The 19,013-nt window shown below is 47.6% G+C and overlaps 1 protein-coding gene across 1 annotated transcript in view; it reads left to right on the top strand.

The window, feature by feature from the left end:
- Nucleotides 1-667: 667 nt before the first annotated feature.
- Nucleotides 668-19,013, top strand: part of KCNIP1 (potassium voltage-gated channel interacting protein 1) — a 301,698-nt gene continuing 283,352 nt past the window's right edge. Inside the window, exon 1 of the mRNA XM_004587439.2 lies at nucleotides 668-1,143. Within this exon, the coding sequence (XP_004587496.1) occupies nucleotides 1,056-1,143 (88 nt within the window). The 5' untranslated portion in view covers nucleotides 668-1,055. The remainder of the gene's footprint in view (nucleotides 1,144-19,013) is intronic.

Below are 19,013 nucleotides of genomic sequence, written 5' to 3'. Positions count from 1 at the left end.
ATGGCACCTGGCATCAGGGCCACTGACCCCATACAGAGAGCATGGCAAGATATCCCATGGAATCCCTTCCCACCTGCACAGTCCTGAATGGCTGCCAGGCTTTTATAAGATCAATCGTGTTTCACAAGTACATGACGCCTTGCGTTTCCACTGTCAGAGCACTGCACTTTGGTCAAATTGTTTCCAGTCCTGGCCATTCCTTGGTGGCCCTTCTGAAAAATATCACCTTACTCAAGGGAAACTCTGATTCCCTTTTTCTCTCCTGTCCCCATGGAAAGGCCCAGGCTCATGACTGCATGACTGCTTTGCTGGAACTGAACCAGGGCACAGGCAGTGTGACTCCGTCTCACTGTCCCACATGCACAGGCAAGCTCCCCCGGGGGTGGGGGAGGGCAGGCTTCCCACATAGCCCCTCTTCTCCAGGAGGCAAAGCCAGCTGCTCAGTCGCCACCTGCAAAGTTTGCACTGAGTGTCAGGCTGCAGCTTCCTGCTCTGCAGGGAGTTTTCCCAGATCCTGATCAAGGCACATGGAAGATTGATCTGTGAGATGAACCCGGCAGGAGTGAGCGGGAGAGCGAATGCAGGAGGCTGTGGGGCTGAGTGTTTTCTGCGTAGCAGTCCCCTCCCTCCTGACTCGAGTATTAATTGCTACATTACCGCTGCTGTGGAGGAAAGACAGTCAGCAAAGCCTGGGAGGGCTCCAGCTCCTCCCTCCCTGCTCTGCTCAATTTCACTCTCTTTCTCGGTGCCCTCGGAGCGCCTGGTGCCCTGGCAGTGCCATCCAAGCCCTGGCGCCCCGAGGTCCTCCCGTGGTGAGGACTTGAGTGGACAGCAGGAGGGGGTGGAGAGAAGAAGGTAGAGTTTGCCCTGCAGGCTGTCTGGATGCAGAAGCTGGACTTGCTGCAGAGGCAGCTGTGCTCTTCCCAAAGCCTGGCTTTGGGGGCGCATCCCTGTTGGGGTCCATCTAGGCAAGCTCCAGGAAGTGCCAGCGACACGCACGCTGGGTGCCAAGACTTCCAGGTGCTGACAACAGAGCCTGCCTACTCCCTGTCACCATGAGCGGCTGCTCCAAAAGATGCAAGCTCGGGTTTGTGAAATTTGCCCAGACCATCTTCAAGCTCATCACTGGGACCCTCAGCAAAGGTAGGGAAACTGGCCTTGACCCCTGTTTGCTGTCTGGATGGGACCTGGGGGTGTGGGAGAGTCTTGTTGCTTCAGCGTGGCAGGTGTGGGCTATTCTGGTACACCTGAGTCTCTGAGCTAGCTGAATGGAAATGGGAGGTTGGGACTCGAGGTTGCTGACAAACCTGGGTCCTGGCTCTGAGCAGGCCGGCATCCTGCCAGGGAGCTCAGCCGGCTGTAATGCTGTAATTGCCTTTGGAACTTTGGAAATGGAGTTGGTGGTGTGTGGCTGATTGGTTACAGGCGAGCAGTGAGACAGAACCTCTCCAGAGCACTGGCCGTGGCTTAGCGTGACTGGGGTTTCAAGAAGTTATCCACTGAGTGTCGAGTCTTGTTGATAAGAGAGATTTGATGCAGTGGGCTGGGAGTCATTCTGCAGAGCAGCGTCACTCGAGGGGACCGGCAGGTGGTGGCCCTAGGGCTGGCATCCGCCACCATTGCTGAATCCGGAATCTGGTTCGGTGGAGCCCTTTCTTGTGTGAGGGTCCCAGTGTCCTGTGCTCCTGAGACTTTCTGCATCATTCTGCTATTTCAGGTTGCTGCCCACAACATCCTGTGCCTGGGTTGTTGCCTGCTTGCTCTGCCACGCCAGGAACTGGGGTGGCAGGCGGATCACAGGATTAACTCTCAGAGCGGACCAGGAGGGTGGCTGGGGCAACCAGAACCTAGGCTGCATGCACATGATTCAGTGCCACATGGGACCACCAGCCCTGGTACTCCGGGCAGAGGGGCAGGCCAGATTCTCAGGAGCTGCTTTGATTTCCTGAACCCCATCTTATGCTCTGTTCTGGGGAAGAGGAGGAAGGGCAAAATACTCAGAGACTCTGGCCAACTTGCTGGAATGAAATATAAAGAAAGCAGCAACATACCATGGTGCTACTGGCTGAAAAAATGTGTTTAAATATTCATGTCCTCTTTCAGGAAGAATGTGTCTTTTTGTAGGAAGAGATGTTAGAAGTGGCAGGTAGAATATTCAGGAAAGGAGGCCCTCAGACCTTTGATTGGAACGTGGGAAAATAGCAGTAAGAGATCAGGGCTGTGCATGGCATACAGCCCCTTCAGATCCTGGCTGCCCAGTAGGGCCAGGCTGGCAGAAATTGTGGGTGTGGGGAAAATGGTGCCATCTTGCTTAGCTTGTTTTTCTTTTACACATTTTCCACCTCCTCTTGTTTCCCTGTCACCTCCTACAACATGGCATTGTCCCAGATGGACTAGCATCTAGTGCTGGGGGTCAGGCTGATTGATAGAATTACTAGAAACCTGGAGGGGGAAGAGGGCACAGCAGCAGTGGGCCCTGGTGACTTTCTGGGGCAGAAAGCCAAGGGGGTTAGGAGACTTCACAAAGATCTCCCAACCTATTGTCAGATAGTGGAATGCCTGTCCTCCTAGGGGAGGGAGGAGAGAACTGCAGCCATCTAACCCAGCCTCCGCTTCCCGGAAGTACAGCTAAATCAGCCTTAGCTTAGGTGAAAAAAAGTTGGGTCCTCATCCCTGACTTTGTTACCTGAGCAAGCCACAGCCTCTTGGAATCTCATTTTTTTCATCTGTGAAATGAGCCCACTATCTTCTGCCTTTGAATACCCTTGCAAGAATCCGGGGATGCCTAGACATGGAATCCACTAAGCAGTGTGTTGGTGAGCAGGGGCTGAGATGATCAAGACCAGGATTGGGGGTTCTTTAGTTAAGCTGACTGCTGGTGGGTCTGCATACCCCAAAAGGCATCAGAGGGAGAGGGGGAGCACAAAAGAGAGCACTCAAGAGAGGTATGTCAGTCATGAAAAAAGGGTGCAGAAAGAATTCTGTGTATGAAAGAGAGAGCCAGACAAAGAGCTAGAGATGACTGAGAGAGAGAGGGTAGATGGTTACAAGGATAAATGAGCATGAAGACATGTCCTTGGCCATGTGAGCCTGTGCTCATCCGCTGTACACTTAACAGGCACCCACTGTGTGCCACACCCATGGCTAGACTAGACACCTGGACACATGAGACACCAGCCTTGCCACAGGAATTGCACAAGCCATGAGGACACACACCAGATATAGGGAGCCCACTTGGGCATCTCACTGAGTGCTGGGGTGCACGGATCCAACGGACCCACGAACACGGTAGGAGACGCCTAGACAGACTGCAGGTCTCCTGCCAAAGTGGATGCTAGGTAGCCGTGGGCCAGAGAGGTGGCAGTGGGCAGGAGGATGAGGGGGACGCTGATGGAGGGAACCTCTGGAGATAGGACAGCTGTCCAGGCAGGCCAGAATTCCAGGGATATAGAACGGAACTGCCCCCCCACCCTAGGGACCACCTTGGGGAACCCAGTGGCCACTGGCACTCCTCAGAGCTTTTTCAGGACCTTGCTTTCTTCAAGCAGGACTGAGGAAGGCAGCCCCAGCAGATGCCACGGCCAGATCCTATCACAGCTGTGTCTGCATTCGACCTCAGTGTCACAGAGGACTGAATGTTTACCTAGCCCTGGCCCTGAGCCAGGCATGTGCTGGGTAACTGCTGCTCTTCCCAACCCAGGTGTTTGCTAAATATTTGTTAAATGAATGACAATCGTGGGAGTAGAGCCAGCCTGGGAGTGGAGCAGCTGAGCCAAGTCTTCAGGGAGTCCAGAAAGCATGGCTTTTTTAATGTACAGAGCTACCGTGGGTTCCACCCTCTTGGACATGCTGTGGTTGCTTAATGCTTTTTGGTTTTAACTGTGATCTCAGGAATCCATTGTTTATTGCACTGAATTCGAGAGGTTCCCATGATCTATCCTCAGAAGGACTTTTCTTGGTCCCTTTCAGCATTGACAGACCCAAAGAATCTTTGTTCGGGTCCCTCTTGATGGTCCTATGAGGCAACATTCTTTCTTACCAGCCTTGGGAATGGCTGAGGAACAAGGTGGGGCTCATGACCAACCAGCACACCTATGCTGCCCAATACTGCCTTTGGTCATTCCCTCCCCAAGCCAACAATCCCCTTTGTTCTTGCTATGAGGTGAAGGGAGGCCTACCTGCTGCAAGGGGACAGGATTTGGGGTCCCTGGAGCTTTCTCCCTCCAGCTCTGACTGTCCTTGGGATCCATGTTCCTATTAGGAGTACATTTTCCACATGCCATCGTCCCCCACTAAACTTAAGATCTACGAGGGCAAGAGGCACAGATGCTGTTGTCACTGCATCAACCATATCTTCTCATACGGTAGGTGGAGAGCACAGCACAGAGCAGGGAGTGGGGCTGACAGTGCTGAAGCAAGTGAAGCAACACTGCATGATGGAGACCCCAGCCAGCAGCCTGAGACGGGGCTGTTTAGAGGAGTTCTCTACGCCGGCTGCACCTGTCCTAGCTGCCTTCTGGACTCTGCTCAGCTGCAGAGGTTGTGTACGGAGTCAGAGAGTGAGCTGTGAGTCACTTCAAGGCTTCTTCCGCCCAAGCTTACTTAAAGCTCTCTTTGGAAGGGTATTTACTATTCCCAAGAGGGGAAACTGGGTGGACAGACTCCTGGCACCCCAATGCCTACCCCCTCAACTCTATTTTTATTTTAGACATTGGATTTCTCTCCACTATATGGCGTCTTTTGCTCTAAAAATAAGTTTGTAAATCAGAAGAGGCAATAGGAAGTGCCACTGTCATGGGAGCTATCCCTGGATCCTCCATATTCTCTGGGAAGCCCTGGGCTGTGTTCCCCATTGTCTGACCTCAGTTTACTGATCTGCACAGTGGGATGACAACACCTTCCTAACAGGATGAGACTAGCCTGTGTATCTAAGCTCCCTGCACAGTAGGGACATCATGACTTCTGGCTGATGCCATGTCTTGATTTGCTGGTAATGTCAGTGGCTGGAAGTCCACTGCCACTTCTGGCTTTTCATTAATGCCCAGTGGCAACTCTGACAGCACTCCCTGAAGAACACTTTGGGGAAGCTCAAGGCCCCTGTCGTTCAGTTATCAGATGCCTTTCGACCATTCTGCTTTGCCTCTGCTGAACTTGGCATTCCTGCAGGCCTGCCTGCAGCTAAGACTGAACGTTTAAGCCATCTCCCTCACCTGATTCCCTTATTAGGAAAGAAAAGCATGACTCCCACAGCCAGTGCCCTCGCCTGCTGTTTATCTTAGGAGAATCCCAGCTCCTGGCTCGGATGTATAGTGAGATCAGGGGTCTGAGAAACCGGCCTCTTCTTCCTTTTGACCAGTCAGCTGTCTAGGACCTTCTCAGAGTTCCCATAGGGTGCCAGAAGCTCTGCAGGCACCACTTTGGCTGGGGAAGTTCAAAGTCATCCCCTTCCGCACCTTGAGAAGAATCTGTTATCCTAGGCATGGATGCTAGAGCCAAAATCATCAGGAGAGAAGCAACTAACAGGAGAGCTTCTAGCATCATCAGGGCCATCCAGAAGGCTGTGGGCCGGGGAGGGTAAGGGGGCTTGACCTCATGAGATCCATGTCAAGGACAATGCTTTGGAGCCCCCATTCCCTCCTCCCACCAGGTCCAGAATGTTCCTCTCAGGGTAAGGCAGGGCCTCAGCTGCAGATCCAGGCAAAGACACACTGTTCCTCTGGCCTCCTCTCCACCACTGCTCAAGGTCCCCAAGGGATTGACCTTGGCCAATAGAGGCTCTGCCTCCAGGTACTGCCATCTACCACCTGCTTAAGGCTGGATGAGTTACACTTCTTCCTCAACCCAAGGTCCTCACATTTTGTTGGAGATCACAATATCAACTGCAAGCATCGCTCTTTCATGTAATTCTGAATATCATGCAAGCAAGGGCTGGCAGCTGGTAGAGCAAATGTCTGCACTGCACTTACCAGGGAGCTGACATCCCTTCATACATTTAGTGTGATAGTCAAATCACTGGCTCACCCTAGTCTTGATCCTGTGGGAGTAGGGGTAACAGAGATGGAACAAAACATTTAACTAAGCTTGGGGGACCAGCCAGTGAGCAGCATAAATGCAATTAGAATGTGGGTCCTACTGGCCAAGGCCAGCAACTCATCTGTACTCACAGAGCTGTGGACATGTTCCTGCCTGAATTGCTCCCCATCACTTTGCCATCAGCCGCAAGTCCTCCCAGATGGCCATGAGTTTTGCTGGTGGGTTTATCAAGAATCACCATACCACCTGGTTCTCTTGAGGACAGTCACCTGTTGGGCAAGCAGCTGTGACAAACTGGACAGGATGGCACAGCATTGGGTTAATGGATAAGCCCTATGGAGAAACAGAACTCTCAACAGGCCAAAGTTGCCAAGAGAAGCCATACTCATCCTCTCCAATTATGGCTATCACCTCTCAGACACATGTGCAAGGACTGGATACCTGTCAAAGTCTGCATTGACTCTCCATGCTCACAAGAGAACCCCCCTTAACACACACACACACACACACACACACACACATACACATCTCAGCTCTCCTTCTTACCATCAACTGCGTGTCAAGTGGGAAAAGTGGTCCTGTCTATGGGGAAATGCACGTTTGGGAAACTCAGGAGTCTAACACAGAGGTATTGGCTGTGTACTACAAATTGCCCAGAAAAGCAATGACCTTCACAGTGGGGACCTTGGGGCCTATAAGAAGGTACCATGCCCCCTACTAAAATGAGGATGCCACCTATATCTTGAGAAGTTCAGCCTGAGTGCTGTCCATGCTTAATAAAAGAGAGAGGGGGAGAGAGAGGGTGCCAGAGAAGCTATCACCCAAGTCCTGGCAATACTGTGCAGCCAGCACAGGACAAGCCAGAGCTGCACTCCCTGCTTTTCTGGGCACTCTGCATGCCAGTGCCTTGTCACAGGCAGAAAGTTCAGTTACTTGGGCTTCTGGGGCCACACTTGCCCCTCCAGTCCCAAGTCAGAGCTTGTCAGGGTAGAGAATGTCCTAGGTTCTCCCAGTGCCCAAGTAGCCTTTATCCCAGCCCATGGATCTCACCACCATTCCTATTCCTGCACAGCAGACCCTTCACCCTCTGACCCACTGTGACCATCCAGCTTTTCTCTGGGGACCCCACAGTCCCACCACAGGAGGAAGACAAGCAGTTGAGGCCTTGACCACTGCTGTCTGGCAGCCTTCTGGCCTCTCTCCCAGATAACCCCAATTCTAAGCAGGAATAATTTGTTCAGGACTGCTTATCCCAGCACCACTGCACAGACATCCTATTAACTTCAGCACCACAGGGGAGCGGCTAGTTTGTTCCAAATTAAAAGTAGCAGGAAATGGGCCCCTTTGGCAACAAGAGGGGTACCAGGGACTATAATATCGTAGCGTAAGGAAGGAATCAATCAACTCAGGTGCTAAACAACCTTCCAAGGACCGCAGTCCTCTGCTGTGTTGCCCTAACACTAATCTTCCCCAGGCTTCTTAGCCTCCAACACTTACTGGCCACACTCTACCTTGGGCTGCCTCTCTCACCTGACCTAAGATCCCATGACCCTGAGAGCTATTGGCTCCCAAGGGTGGTTATATGATGTGAGATTGCTATACAAGGAAGTAAGGTTTAAGGCAAGAAGGGCCACAGCTCTAGAGCCCAACAAACTCCAGGTTCAAGTGTTGCAACTTTTTCTGCCTGTGCCGAGCTTTTCCCTCTAGGGAACATTAAGCCTTGCCCTGCCAAATGGGGTCAATTAGAGCCAACTCCCAGGGTGCTGGAGACCCAGTCAGATGGGGCCTGTGACATGCATAGTCCTGGGCACATCATGGCTGCTCAGGAAAAGCCAAGCTTCTTCTATGCTTCTGCCCTGCACTCATAGCTCAGAGAAATGGGAGCAAATTGTAAGAAAGAAGGTTCTGGGGACTGTGTGCTCCTCCCAACCCACCTAATGAGCTACTGGCTTACCTTGTCCTTGCCACCCCCGCCACTGGCCAGGATGCACTCAATGGTTGAGAATTTGTTGACAGTTGAGGTGGTCCTTTGACTTTAATTGTTTGTGTATCTGCTGGCCATCCACCCCCATGAGAACGCAAGCCCCACAAAGGCCTTCACCTTGTGGAGGAGTGGTCTATGCCACCTCAAACCCCGACTCCCATCCAAGGCTGACTCAGTGATGACTCAGTGCCACCCCTGCTCAGCAGCATCAGGCTTTGAGGCTGCAGTGGCTGTGGGAGATCTGGTCTTTGTCAACCAGCAACCCCTCCCCATTGTCCAGGGCTGAATTTATTTGTGGGCACTTGACAGAAAGAAAGGGTCAGAGAGGACCTTAATGCAATGGGTTTAGGAGGAGCTGAGTTCTAGTAAGACCTAATCCTTGTTTCCTTCACTGTTCTCTCTAGCTTTGCCTGTCTGGGATAGCTGACTACTGCAGGGCCTGCAGGGATGCCAACACAGCTTTGTGGGTGGGTGGGGATTCCTCCCCACTAAGGGGAAGGTAGGAGGCAGCAGCTGGGATATGAGAGTCCCCACGGAAGAGCAGTGGGCTGAGTAGACAAAGCAGAGATGACACTGCAGGCTCCGCAGGCCAGTGGAGGAAAGGGAAGCCAGGACTGCAGGAAGATTCCAATGAAGCCATAGGCCAGCATCTGACTCCACACAGCGCTGCAGCCAGGGGCTGGAGAAAACTCTCTTCCTGTCAGCTGAGGGCAGAGGACCATGGTCACGAAGCCCGCCCTAGTCCCCTCCACTGGAAGCCATCCAGATTCCATGCTGTGTTCTTAAAGGTAGAAAGAGAACTGGCTTTGGAGCCGGAACTCAGTTTGAATCCAGACCCTCAAATATTCCCGGCCTTAGTCCAACTGCTACGGCAGAATACCTTAGACCAGGAGGCTTTAATAGCTACACGTTTTACATCTTGCTGTTGTGGTGGCTGGAAGTCTGAGATTAGGCTAGGGCCCCATCCTGATTTATAGACAGCCACCTTCCTGCTGTGTTCTCACCCAGAGCTAAGAATGAAGGCTTCCTGGCCTCTTATGCAGGCACTAAGCCCATCCATGTGGTCTCCCTCATGATTCGGTTATTTCTCCAAGATCCCATTGTCCAAGTACCACTGCGTTGGAGGTGAGGCTTCTTTCTACACATGATCTTGGAACAACATCAAGATGCAGTCCTCTGCACTGAGCAGTGGATGCCCTCCTCTGAGCCTCTGCATCTTCATCTCTGAAATGAAGGAGTTGCTGATTCTTAAGGATTTAACAGCAATGACTGAAGTATCACTGATACTGCACCTATGGTGTGCCCACCATTTTCATAAACATGCACAAGAACTCTCAAAGGTGAAATGGAAACAAAGCCCTCAAGGCTCCAAGAAAGTGGAGGGCCTGGCTCAGAGTCCCACAGCCAGAACAAGATGGAGTCATGACTGGAAATTCTGACTGTGATTCCTAAGTCCTCATAACACTGCTTCGGTCTCTCAAACTAAGATCCAGAACAGGATGGCAGTGAAGATGAAACAGATTCCTTCTCAGTAAAAGCCAGAGATGACAAACACTCCTATGTGAGAAGTCAAGTTATGGAGGACCCTGCTCTGATCGAACCAGCACAATTTACTCCCCTGGCAATCCACATCCCAAACCCTTATCCATAGGTCACCTGTTGTAGTCCGAACAGCACAAAGTTTGTGAGAACTGGTTCAGTAGCCAGTACTGCCAGGGCAGTGGTGCAACTGCTTGGCAAGCATCTCCAGCTGTGACTCCAGTCTGACCGATGTCTATTCTTGCTGAGATGAGATTGGCTGGAAGTTGAGATAGAGAACCAGAAGGAGGTCAGGTTAGACTATGGGATTTGGGAGCTTGTCTCCAAGAAGCTGGAAGGAACATTTCCAATTTTCTGGCTGTAATCTTTTGATTAACCTGGGCCACTCTGGGTGACATTTTTCAAGTCAGCTGTGCTTGGCAGGCAGGGCCCACTGCTCCATATCGGCAGTCATCAGCCTGGGAGCTGCTGTCACTCAGAGGCTGGGATGCTTCTAAGTCAGGAGACATGTGGGATCGCAGATGGATTCACAACATTCTTGTGCTGATTTCCTCTGTGTCCCTACCTTGCACGTCCATAAATAGTGGCCTGTCATCACAAATTCACTCACGGGACCTCAAGAGGCATGGTAATCACCGACCTCCATCATGCACTGCTTATTCCCCGGGGGACTTGCAAGCTTTCTGCTATTTCATCTAATCCTAGCCCTGTGAGCAGATCCTCTCTTACCTCCAGCCTAGACTCAGAGAGGCTGAATAACTTGCCAAGGCCACCAAATCAGAACTGACACTCAGAAGATCCTGACCTCCTCACCACTGCCATCTGCTGTGTTGAATTGAATGATATCCTGTCCAATTTCAAAGGTTGAGGTCATAACCCTCAGTGGAACTACAGAGGTGGTTAAAGTCTGACTTAAAAAAAAACCCTTCTTATTTATATGAAAGGCAGAACAACAGAGAAAGAGGGAAAGGAGGAAGAATCAGAGGCAGAGAAGAAGAGAATCTTGCATTTGCTGGTTCACCCTCATGACCTCACTCTTAGCACTCCCAAGTTTCTTTCCCTCAGGCTCAGACCCGAGTGACTCCTCGGATAGGCTGGGAGCATGCTGGAGATGCCATGACTTAAGACCTCCTATCACTCAGCCCATGGCTTGCAGGGGGCCTGTGTGAGGCATGGAGGGGAGAGATCAGCAGACCCTTCCATTTGAATGTCATCCGGTAGCCTCTACTCAACCCATGTGAAGAGCAGAGCAGGCCTCTTTCCTTCACAACCTTGGGCCTTCATCTCCTTCCTGTCTGTTTTTCTGTTTCCACGTGTTCCTAGCATCGTAGCTGAAGTACAAGTGTATTACTATCTCAGCCACTCTGTTGTGTTTCTTTCTGTTTCTCTTCTCTCCCATTTTCTCCTTACCATGGCCAGAGATGGTGCCTCCACCCTTTGACCAAAGAGCCCTACTTCCAGAAATCTAAGAAAATTACCACCAGATACATATGCATAGACTTTTATTTTATGGAAAAAAAGCAAATCAATAGGAATGACAGACTGAAATGCTAGCATGAGTTTTATTTGGGGTTAAGGGCAAATATTTTTGCTCTTTTTAATAACTATACATGTCTAAATTGCGTCCAATAAGCATGCTTGAAGATTTCATTTGCTAAACAAATGTATTCTATTTTGTGATTCTTCTTAATACCATTGATTAATGTGCTTACACTGCTATTCCTTGATTACATCCCAAACTGCCAGGTTTGGCAGTCCTGGAAGCTCAGGCCACTTACTGTCCTCGCTTCCCCATCCCACATGCACATTGTCCCCTGGACAATCTGGTGCCTGCCTCTTATTTTTAACCTGATCCTAACCTCCTCCCCCCTCCACACTCAGGAGGACAAAGAGTGCCCAAATAGTACAAAACATTGATAATCCTCGGTCACTCATGTGAAGGGTACACGTGCAATCTTGTAACCCTTTTGTGTTGGACATTTTCAAAATAAAATGTTGGTGGGCATAAAGGAAAAGTAGGCGCTAGTCTACTAGAAAGGTCTGCTCTACTGCATAGCAATCAGGTTTACTGCCTGCTGACTGTGTGGCCTTAGGCAAGTTTATACTTTTTCAGCCTCAGAGTCTTCAGCAACATGGGGGTTCTGAAAACCCGAGGGTATTTGTTCCCTACAATTACCTGGAGAGCAGGATGAAGGTGTGTATATGACTTGGCAATACCCCTGGACGTTGTGAACTCTGTCTTCAGTATTCAATATGAAAAACAAATTCTTTTTTTTCTTTAAGATCTATTTTTAATGGAAAGAAATATTTACAGAGAAGGAGAGACAGAGAAAAAAAAAAAAGAAGCCAAACTCATAACCACGTCTCTGTTGACAGTGCTCTATCTCCCTAACCTATTCAATCTTGGATAACTAAGGAAAGTGCTGTAGCTTTTGTCATCTTCTGTTTGTGTGCTTCCTTTTCTGTCACTGACCAGAAAACACCTAGAGAACAGTGTCAGGGAAACAGCATTGTGGCATAGCAGTTAAAAATGCTACCTATTTAACAGGCATCCCATTCGGGTGCCAGTTTGAGTCCTGGCTGTTCCACTTCTGACCCAGGTCCCTGCTAATTGCCTGGAAAAAAGTAATGGGAAATGGTCTAAGTGCTTGGGCTCTTGCACCCATGTGGGAGACCTGTATGGAGCTCCTGGCTCCTGGCTTTGACCTGGCAATCTTAGTCATTGCAGCCATCTGAGGATGGGAGGGTGAGGAGAGATGACGTTCAAATAGCTTTTTTTTTCCAAAAAGAAAAGAAAAACACAGTGCCAGAATGCCAGGTCTCCTTGATATCTGTATCTACATGCCCTGGCACAGATCCTGATATAGAGGAGAAAGCCAATGATGCAAGAAACCCAAAATGTGCACTTGGTTCAAGTTGCACTGCAGAGAAAGTTCTGCTCATCTGCTACTGGCTTATAATGTTGTTGATGCAACCACTGTCGTCCCATGGGCTTTCTTGGGATAAAGCATCACCTTGATAAAGCAGCTGTGGATAAAGGCATCCTGCAGTTGGCATGAAAATGCAATTTAATTTCCAATTAAGTTTGATTTCTGGGCCAAGGAATTCACCTGCCTCACACTTGGCAGGATTATTTTGGCCACATCTATTGTTATCACAGATAATGATTCTCCCATGAAGGGGACTCTCAAGAAAGCTGGTCCTTTGATTCTCCAGCAAGGCAGGGACACAGCTCTGTGGATAGAATTGCTACTCTGCAGGAATTAAGGATTATACAAGTTGTTTCAAGTTCAGAGCAAAGGCAGGCAGTTTGCCTGGGGCAGAAATATTCAATGATATGATTAGAGGGAAATAAAACAGTGCCCAGTCATGCAATAAGACGGAGAGGTGAGGGCATTGATGCTACAATTAAGAAAGCCTTGGAACACTTACAGTCCACCTCTGCTTTTGTATCCTGGCTTCTTCACCTCTGATCCATTTTCCCACTTACGAGCACCGGCTGCAGATAATGGCTCCAGTACCATGGCCCCTGCCACTCACATGGGAGACAATCTGGCTGTTGCAGGCATTTGGGAAGTGAACCAGCAGATAGAAGATTCTCTCTCTCTCTCTTAAATAAAGTGAACATTAATATTTTTTAAAAAGGAAAAAATGGGAAGTTGCTTGCTAGTGAGAAAAGGTGGCAGTAGGAAGTCCTCCAAGAGCCGACAGGATCTGTGTAGAAGGAGGCACACTTGCCAGAAGGGAAAGCAGACATTTGCAGAGCATCTCTCCTGCGCCAGGCACTGGGCTGAGTGCTTTGCATTCGTTATTGCATTGAATCATCACATTATTCTCATTTTTCCAGTTGAAGGAATTGAAACTCGGGAAGATCTAACAAGCTGCCCAAGATCATAGGCAAATCGGATTTGAACTCTTGGTTCTCTGCTTTCCTCCATGCAGGCTGCCTCTCCAAGGACCAAACAAAAGCATAGTGAGGGGTCATAAGAATAAAATGCCATAATGAACTGAAACTATCTCAACAGTTGTTAAAAATGAGAAAAAAGGTCATTAAAACTAAGAGGGTACTTCAAAACCTCATGGAAAATGGAATTAAAAATAAGTTTATTTTGATGTCCGGATTTTGAAATATATTTATTATTTCTTCCAAAACCACATTTTTATGACCTTTTGAAAGCCCATGATAGGGCCCGGTGGCATGGCCTAGCAGCTAAAAAGTGCTCGCCTTGAACACGCAGGATCCCATATGGGCGCCGGTTCTAATCCCGGTAGCTCCACTTCCCATCCAGCTCCCTGCTTGTGGCCTGGAAAGCAGTCGAGGATGGCCCGAAGCCCTGGGACTCTGCACCCGTGTGGGAGACCTGGAAGAAGTTCCTGGCTCCTGGCTTCGGATTGGCATAGCATCGGCCATTGCGCTCACTTGGGGAGTGAATCATCGGACAGAAGATCTTTCTCACTGTCTCTCCTCCTCTCTATATATCTGACTTTGTAATAAAAATAAATAAATCTTAAAAAAAAAAAAGAAAGCCCATGATGTAGAAGACTAGGGCTTGTCTGAGTCAAATTGGCTTGATGGAGGACAAATAAAATCCATTCTCATCCACTTTGCTTCCATCTTCCATACAAGGAATGAGATCTGAGAAAAGGGTGCAATGGCTCAGCATGACCAAGAGACTCGTATGGGCTCACAAGCTCCTCTCTCTAGGTTTTGGCAGCCCCACACCAATATGGCTGCCACTGATGGCTCCTTCCAAGGGTTGGGAAGAATTGAGAGAAGCTATGGAGAAACCATAGCAAACAGGGTCACAAAAAATGAGTTAGATAACAGGAAGTTATCAGATGACCCATATGGGCGAAAAGAGGATTCTAAGCTGTATACATATGATCAAGCTATCAACTCTTGGACAAATTCTAGAGTGGATTATCAAACTCATGGCATGGGAAACTTAGAAAAAGAAAACAGGTGTCAATGAGAGAAGGGTGAGATTGTCAGACCAGATTGGCTTCTATTCTGCTGTTTAATTAGATGATTAATGCGAGGATTACTGTGCCTGTCTCACGTCTGGTTACAAAATGGTGCTAGACGGGCACAGGCTACAGTTGACAGATTCAGGCTCGATGGAGCTGACCTCATGGCTCCATCAGTCTTAGCAGTATGTACATCACCTTTGCTGGCCTTTTAAAATTCTTACACTTACACTTGGGAGTCACCTATACATCCTGATTCTTGGGTGTCCTTTGGAGGCCCAACCCAAGACTCTAACAGAGTCTCAGTGTGTGACTTTCTCCTTCCTCACATTTTTCATCAATGATATGGGATAAAGATTACAGGACAAGATTGCCCACTGGTTAGTTGAGATTAGAATCCAAGCTCTGCTATCTATCAACTTCTAACCATGGACAAGTTCATTTTTGTCCTTCTGTGCCCCAGTAGCCTTGCCTATGAAACAGAGATACTAATAATAAACTCCAAGGCTGTTGTTAGTGTTAAAGGAGCTTGACATGGCGAAGCTTGGCCCGGATCCCAGCCTTACAGGTGCTAGAGAAGTGTTAGTTCTTATTGCAATTAAGGATGGCAGATTCTTATATGGACAGTAATTCGCTATGTATGTCCTGATATGGAAGTAGCTGCATCTTGGGATAGTGAGTTACTCATCAAATGAGATGTTGATGCAGATTGTCACAAAGAGAGAGGCACAGAGATTGTGATGGGATGTTTCTCTTGATAATACTTCTGATACCAAATTGGGAGGGAGAAGTTTTTTTCTCAGAACTATTATGATGTACATACTGCCAAGACTGTTGGGGCCATGAGGTCAGCGCCAGTGAGCCTGAATCTGTCAACTGTAGCCTGTGCCTATCTAGCACCATTTTGTAACCAGACGTGAAACAGTCACAGATATAGAAACTCAGAACAATTATTTCTGAGTTTCCTACAATTTAACTCTACTTTCATGCTAACTTCCAAGGCTTAGCACAGACTGCAGATTAAGGGCGCAGTGCCATAAGGCTTCAAATGCTAGCCACCAGTGGAATGCCCAGGTCACACAAGTTCTGCTTGATTAACAAGAAGTTCCCAATCTCTCCCCGCTCAAGGTCTGATAATTTGCTAGAACAATCCACAGAATTCAGAAAACACTTCACTTCCTACTTCTGTTGCCCCATTATCCTTAAGGGGTATGAACCAAGAGCCCCCAAAGATTTCCAAAACCAGAAAATACTAAATATCTATGTACTATATTTTTTCCTATGCATGCAATAATATGAAATGATGATAACTTAATTTATAAATTAAGTAGAATAAAAACCAACAACTTCTAATAAGGTATACTATGTGTAATAATGGGCTCTGATAAAAGTTACGTGGATGTTCTCTCAAGTTATCGGAATGTATTAACTTTCTCCTTTTCGTGATGTTCTGAGAGTACACAGTGCCCAGGTGACAAGACGAAGTGAAGAGAGAGAGGTATAGGCATTGAGATGTAACATTAATCTACCACATAAGGGTTATGGGAACACAAGCACTGTGATATCAATAGTCAATCTGATAACCAAGACAGGAAGATGCTGCAAGGTTTTATCATGCAACTCAGGAGCACTCCACATTTAAAACTTATAAATTCTCTACACCTGAAATTTTCCATTTAATATTTTTGGATCTTAGTTGACAAGTTCCCCAAGATCACAGGAAACAAAACCAAAGTTGCAGTAGGGAGATGCTACTCTACTAGTTTATGGTAAAGCCACATGGAAGAGGTCTGGAGGAGGATGGAGCAGAGCTTTTGTGCCTGCTCCTAAAATTGCATTGTGTTCACCAATCTGGATGATTTTATTCTATATGCGTAATTGTCTGTTTGGTTCCATGGAGCCCTGTCCCATTCCCCAGAGGGTGCAAATTAGAGCTCAAAGTTCCTAGCTTCTAACCAAGGCTAGTTCTTCCTGGCAAACAATCCTTTCCCCCATCCTGAAGTTACTTATGGATCTATCAAGAACCACCTTGTTAGAATAGATAATGCAAGTATCACTTCGCTCGCTTGGGAAATTACAAAGATTTTAGAAGCTGTGGATCAGGCCCCTATGGGAAAAAGAGCACATGTCTTCCTATGATACAATAAAAGGTTACACAGCACATTAGAAAGCGGAGCAACATCACATGATCTCGTCTGTCCCACTGAAACTTAGGGGACAGGAGTTTGTACTGACAGTTGGTAAATCAAAGATAGGTTGAATAGCAGTTCCCAGAAGTGAGGTAGGAAGTTCTCTGTCTAGCAGCTTTCTGGACATGGGAATAGAAAGTGTGACTTAAAGTGGAAAGTGCTTAGCAAGCCCCTGCTTTTTATGTGTATATGAGAGATGGAGCAGCTGATGAAGAGTATGAGAGATCAAAGTCCCTCTATGCTTCCTTTGATGCTGTAACCAGAAGAGAAGGAGTAAACTTTGAGTTAGGTGACAAACCTGATCCAATATTCAGTTTGGAGTTGTTGGCCTTGCATATATACGCCCCCATTTTGTCATCTTTCTAGTTTTGGAGCTTGGTAAGCCTTGTATACTCTTCAGAAATATCTGAGATACAAAGTTCTTTGCGTTTATGGGTTTGATCTACTAATATTCATCATTTTAGGAGCCCAGCACCTTAAAAACATTTAATTCTTGGGCAAGCATTGTAGCACAGAATGTGAAGGTGCTATTTGCAACATTGGCAACCCATGATGCAGCATCGGTTTAAATCCTTGCTGTTCTTCTAATCCAGCTCCCTGATATTGTGGCTGGGAAAGCAGCAGAATACAATCCAGTTGCTTGGGTTGTTGCCATCCACATGGGAGATTTGGATGAAGCCCCTGGCTCCTGAGTTTGGCCTGGCCCAGCCCTGGCTATTGTGGCCATTTGGAAAATGAACCAGAGGATGGAAGATTCTCTTTCTCTTGCTGTTCCTCCCTGTCTTTGTTACTCTGCCTTTCAAATAAATAATTTTCTAAAACATATTGAAATCAAATTTACTTTAAAATCATGTTAAATATATTATGTATTCATAAAAGTAACTTATTTTTTGTGGAAAATAATCACATTTTTTTCCAAAATACTTTGTTGGAAGTAGTAGTATGTTATGGCATTTTTTGAAAATTTCTTTAATATCTAGATTAATAAGGCATCAAGAATATCACAGCTAGTTCTACAGCCTGTCAATTGTGATGACACCGATCACATAACCTCTGAAAAACTCCACTGCATGTTCGTGAGTGAAATGAAGTTGGAAGAGACAAATACCCACTCGACCTTGTTACAGAAATGACTTTGGCCTTGCAAGCCTTCACTCTGGGCACTGCTTTACTTGACTGTGCTCAATTTCTTCATGGTTCTGATCTTTCTTGGATCTTCCTCTTTTCCCTCTAGTCACCTTTGTTCAAACTCTGTCTTCCAAAATTTTGTAAAACTTCAGTTCCCCAAACTGCAAGACTTACTCAAAAGCCATTGAGTAATTCTCCCAGACCAGCCTCAAAAAGAAGGCAAATAAAGCAGTTTGCAATCTAGAGACCCAAGGGGTTTGGACATTAGGAGAAACTTTAGATGGATTGTTGATGTAGAGTTGGAGCTGGCAGCATATCAGTAAGTCACAAAAGTGGTGATATTATATTGCATGCTTTTAAGTTGGGTTCTCCAACGTGGAGAAGGAAGTGCTTAATAATATTAAGGGAGCAATGAGGAATGATGACAAGAAGAGACAAGGTCCAGGAGGCAGATGCTGTGTTACTGGATTCATCACTCTGGCCCTTCCCAGCTTTTCCATTTAATGTAGAGAGTGTGTGTGTGTGCCATAAAATGGAAATGCAAGTGAAATATTGACCCTCTTAGCTCTCCAGCAATAGAAAGGGTCCTTCTTGCTTTCTCCTTCTAACTACAACTTGAGCTAAAGAGCGAAGGCTTTATCTGAGATCTGGCATCCTTACTGTTCCTCAGGTGTCCTTTCTCCTCTACCTCAGGTGTGCTAGCATCTCCTTGCTGCTCATCTCCACTAGGAGATCTGAGTTCTGGGAGGAGGGCACCTGGGGAAGTAGACTAGGTGCTGGTTAGTCAGTGGCTCACTGAGGAAAGTTAAAAAGGATGCAAGTGCTAGACACTCCTGAGCCCTGGTGTATTAAGAACAAGTGAGAGTTCTGTCCTTGGCTGCCAGTCTTCCCCCAAACCATGTTTCCACAGTGTCTAACTGCATTGCGCTTCCATGACCATTATTTCACACTTACCTGGCACATGAAGCTCTGGGAAGTAGCAGGCAAGTGTGGAATTTGCTAAAAGCAGGCCACCCTGCTGAAGAGGAAGTTGATCCCAAGAACACAAAATTTTGGTTAACAATGTATGGGGCTGGAGGGTGGATGAGGCATCCCCAAGTACTACTTCTTCCTAAAAGAACATAGCCTTTCTGCCTATAGGAGCTTTTTGGATCTCCTGGGTTTCTGTACAT

The sequence above is a fragment of the Ochotona princeps genome, chromosome 19 (assembly GCF_030435755.1).
Source record: "Ochotona princeps isolate mOchPri1 chromosome 19, mOchPri1.hap1, whole genome shotgun sequence".
Classification (NCBI taxonomy): Eukaryota; Metazoa; Chordata; class Mammalia; order Lagomorpha; family Ochotonidae; genus Ochotona; species Ochotona princeps.
Note: the sequence above shows the minus strand (reverse complement) of the source record. Positions and strands in the feature narration are given on the sequence as shown.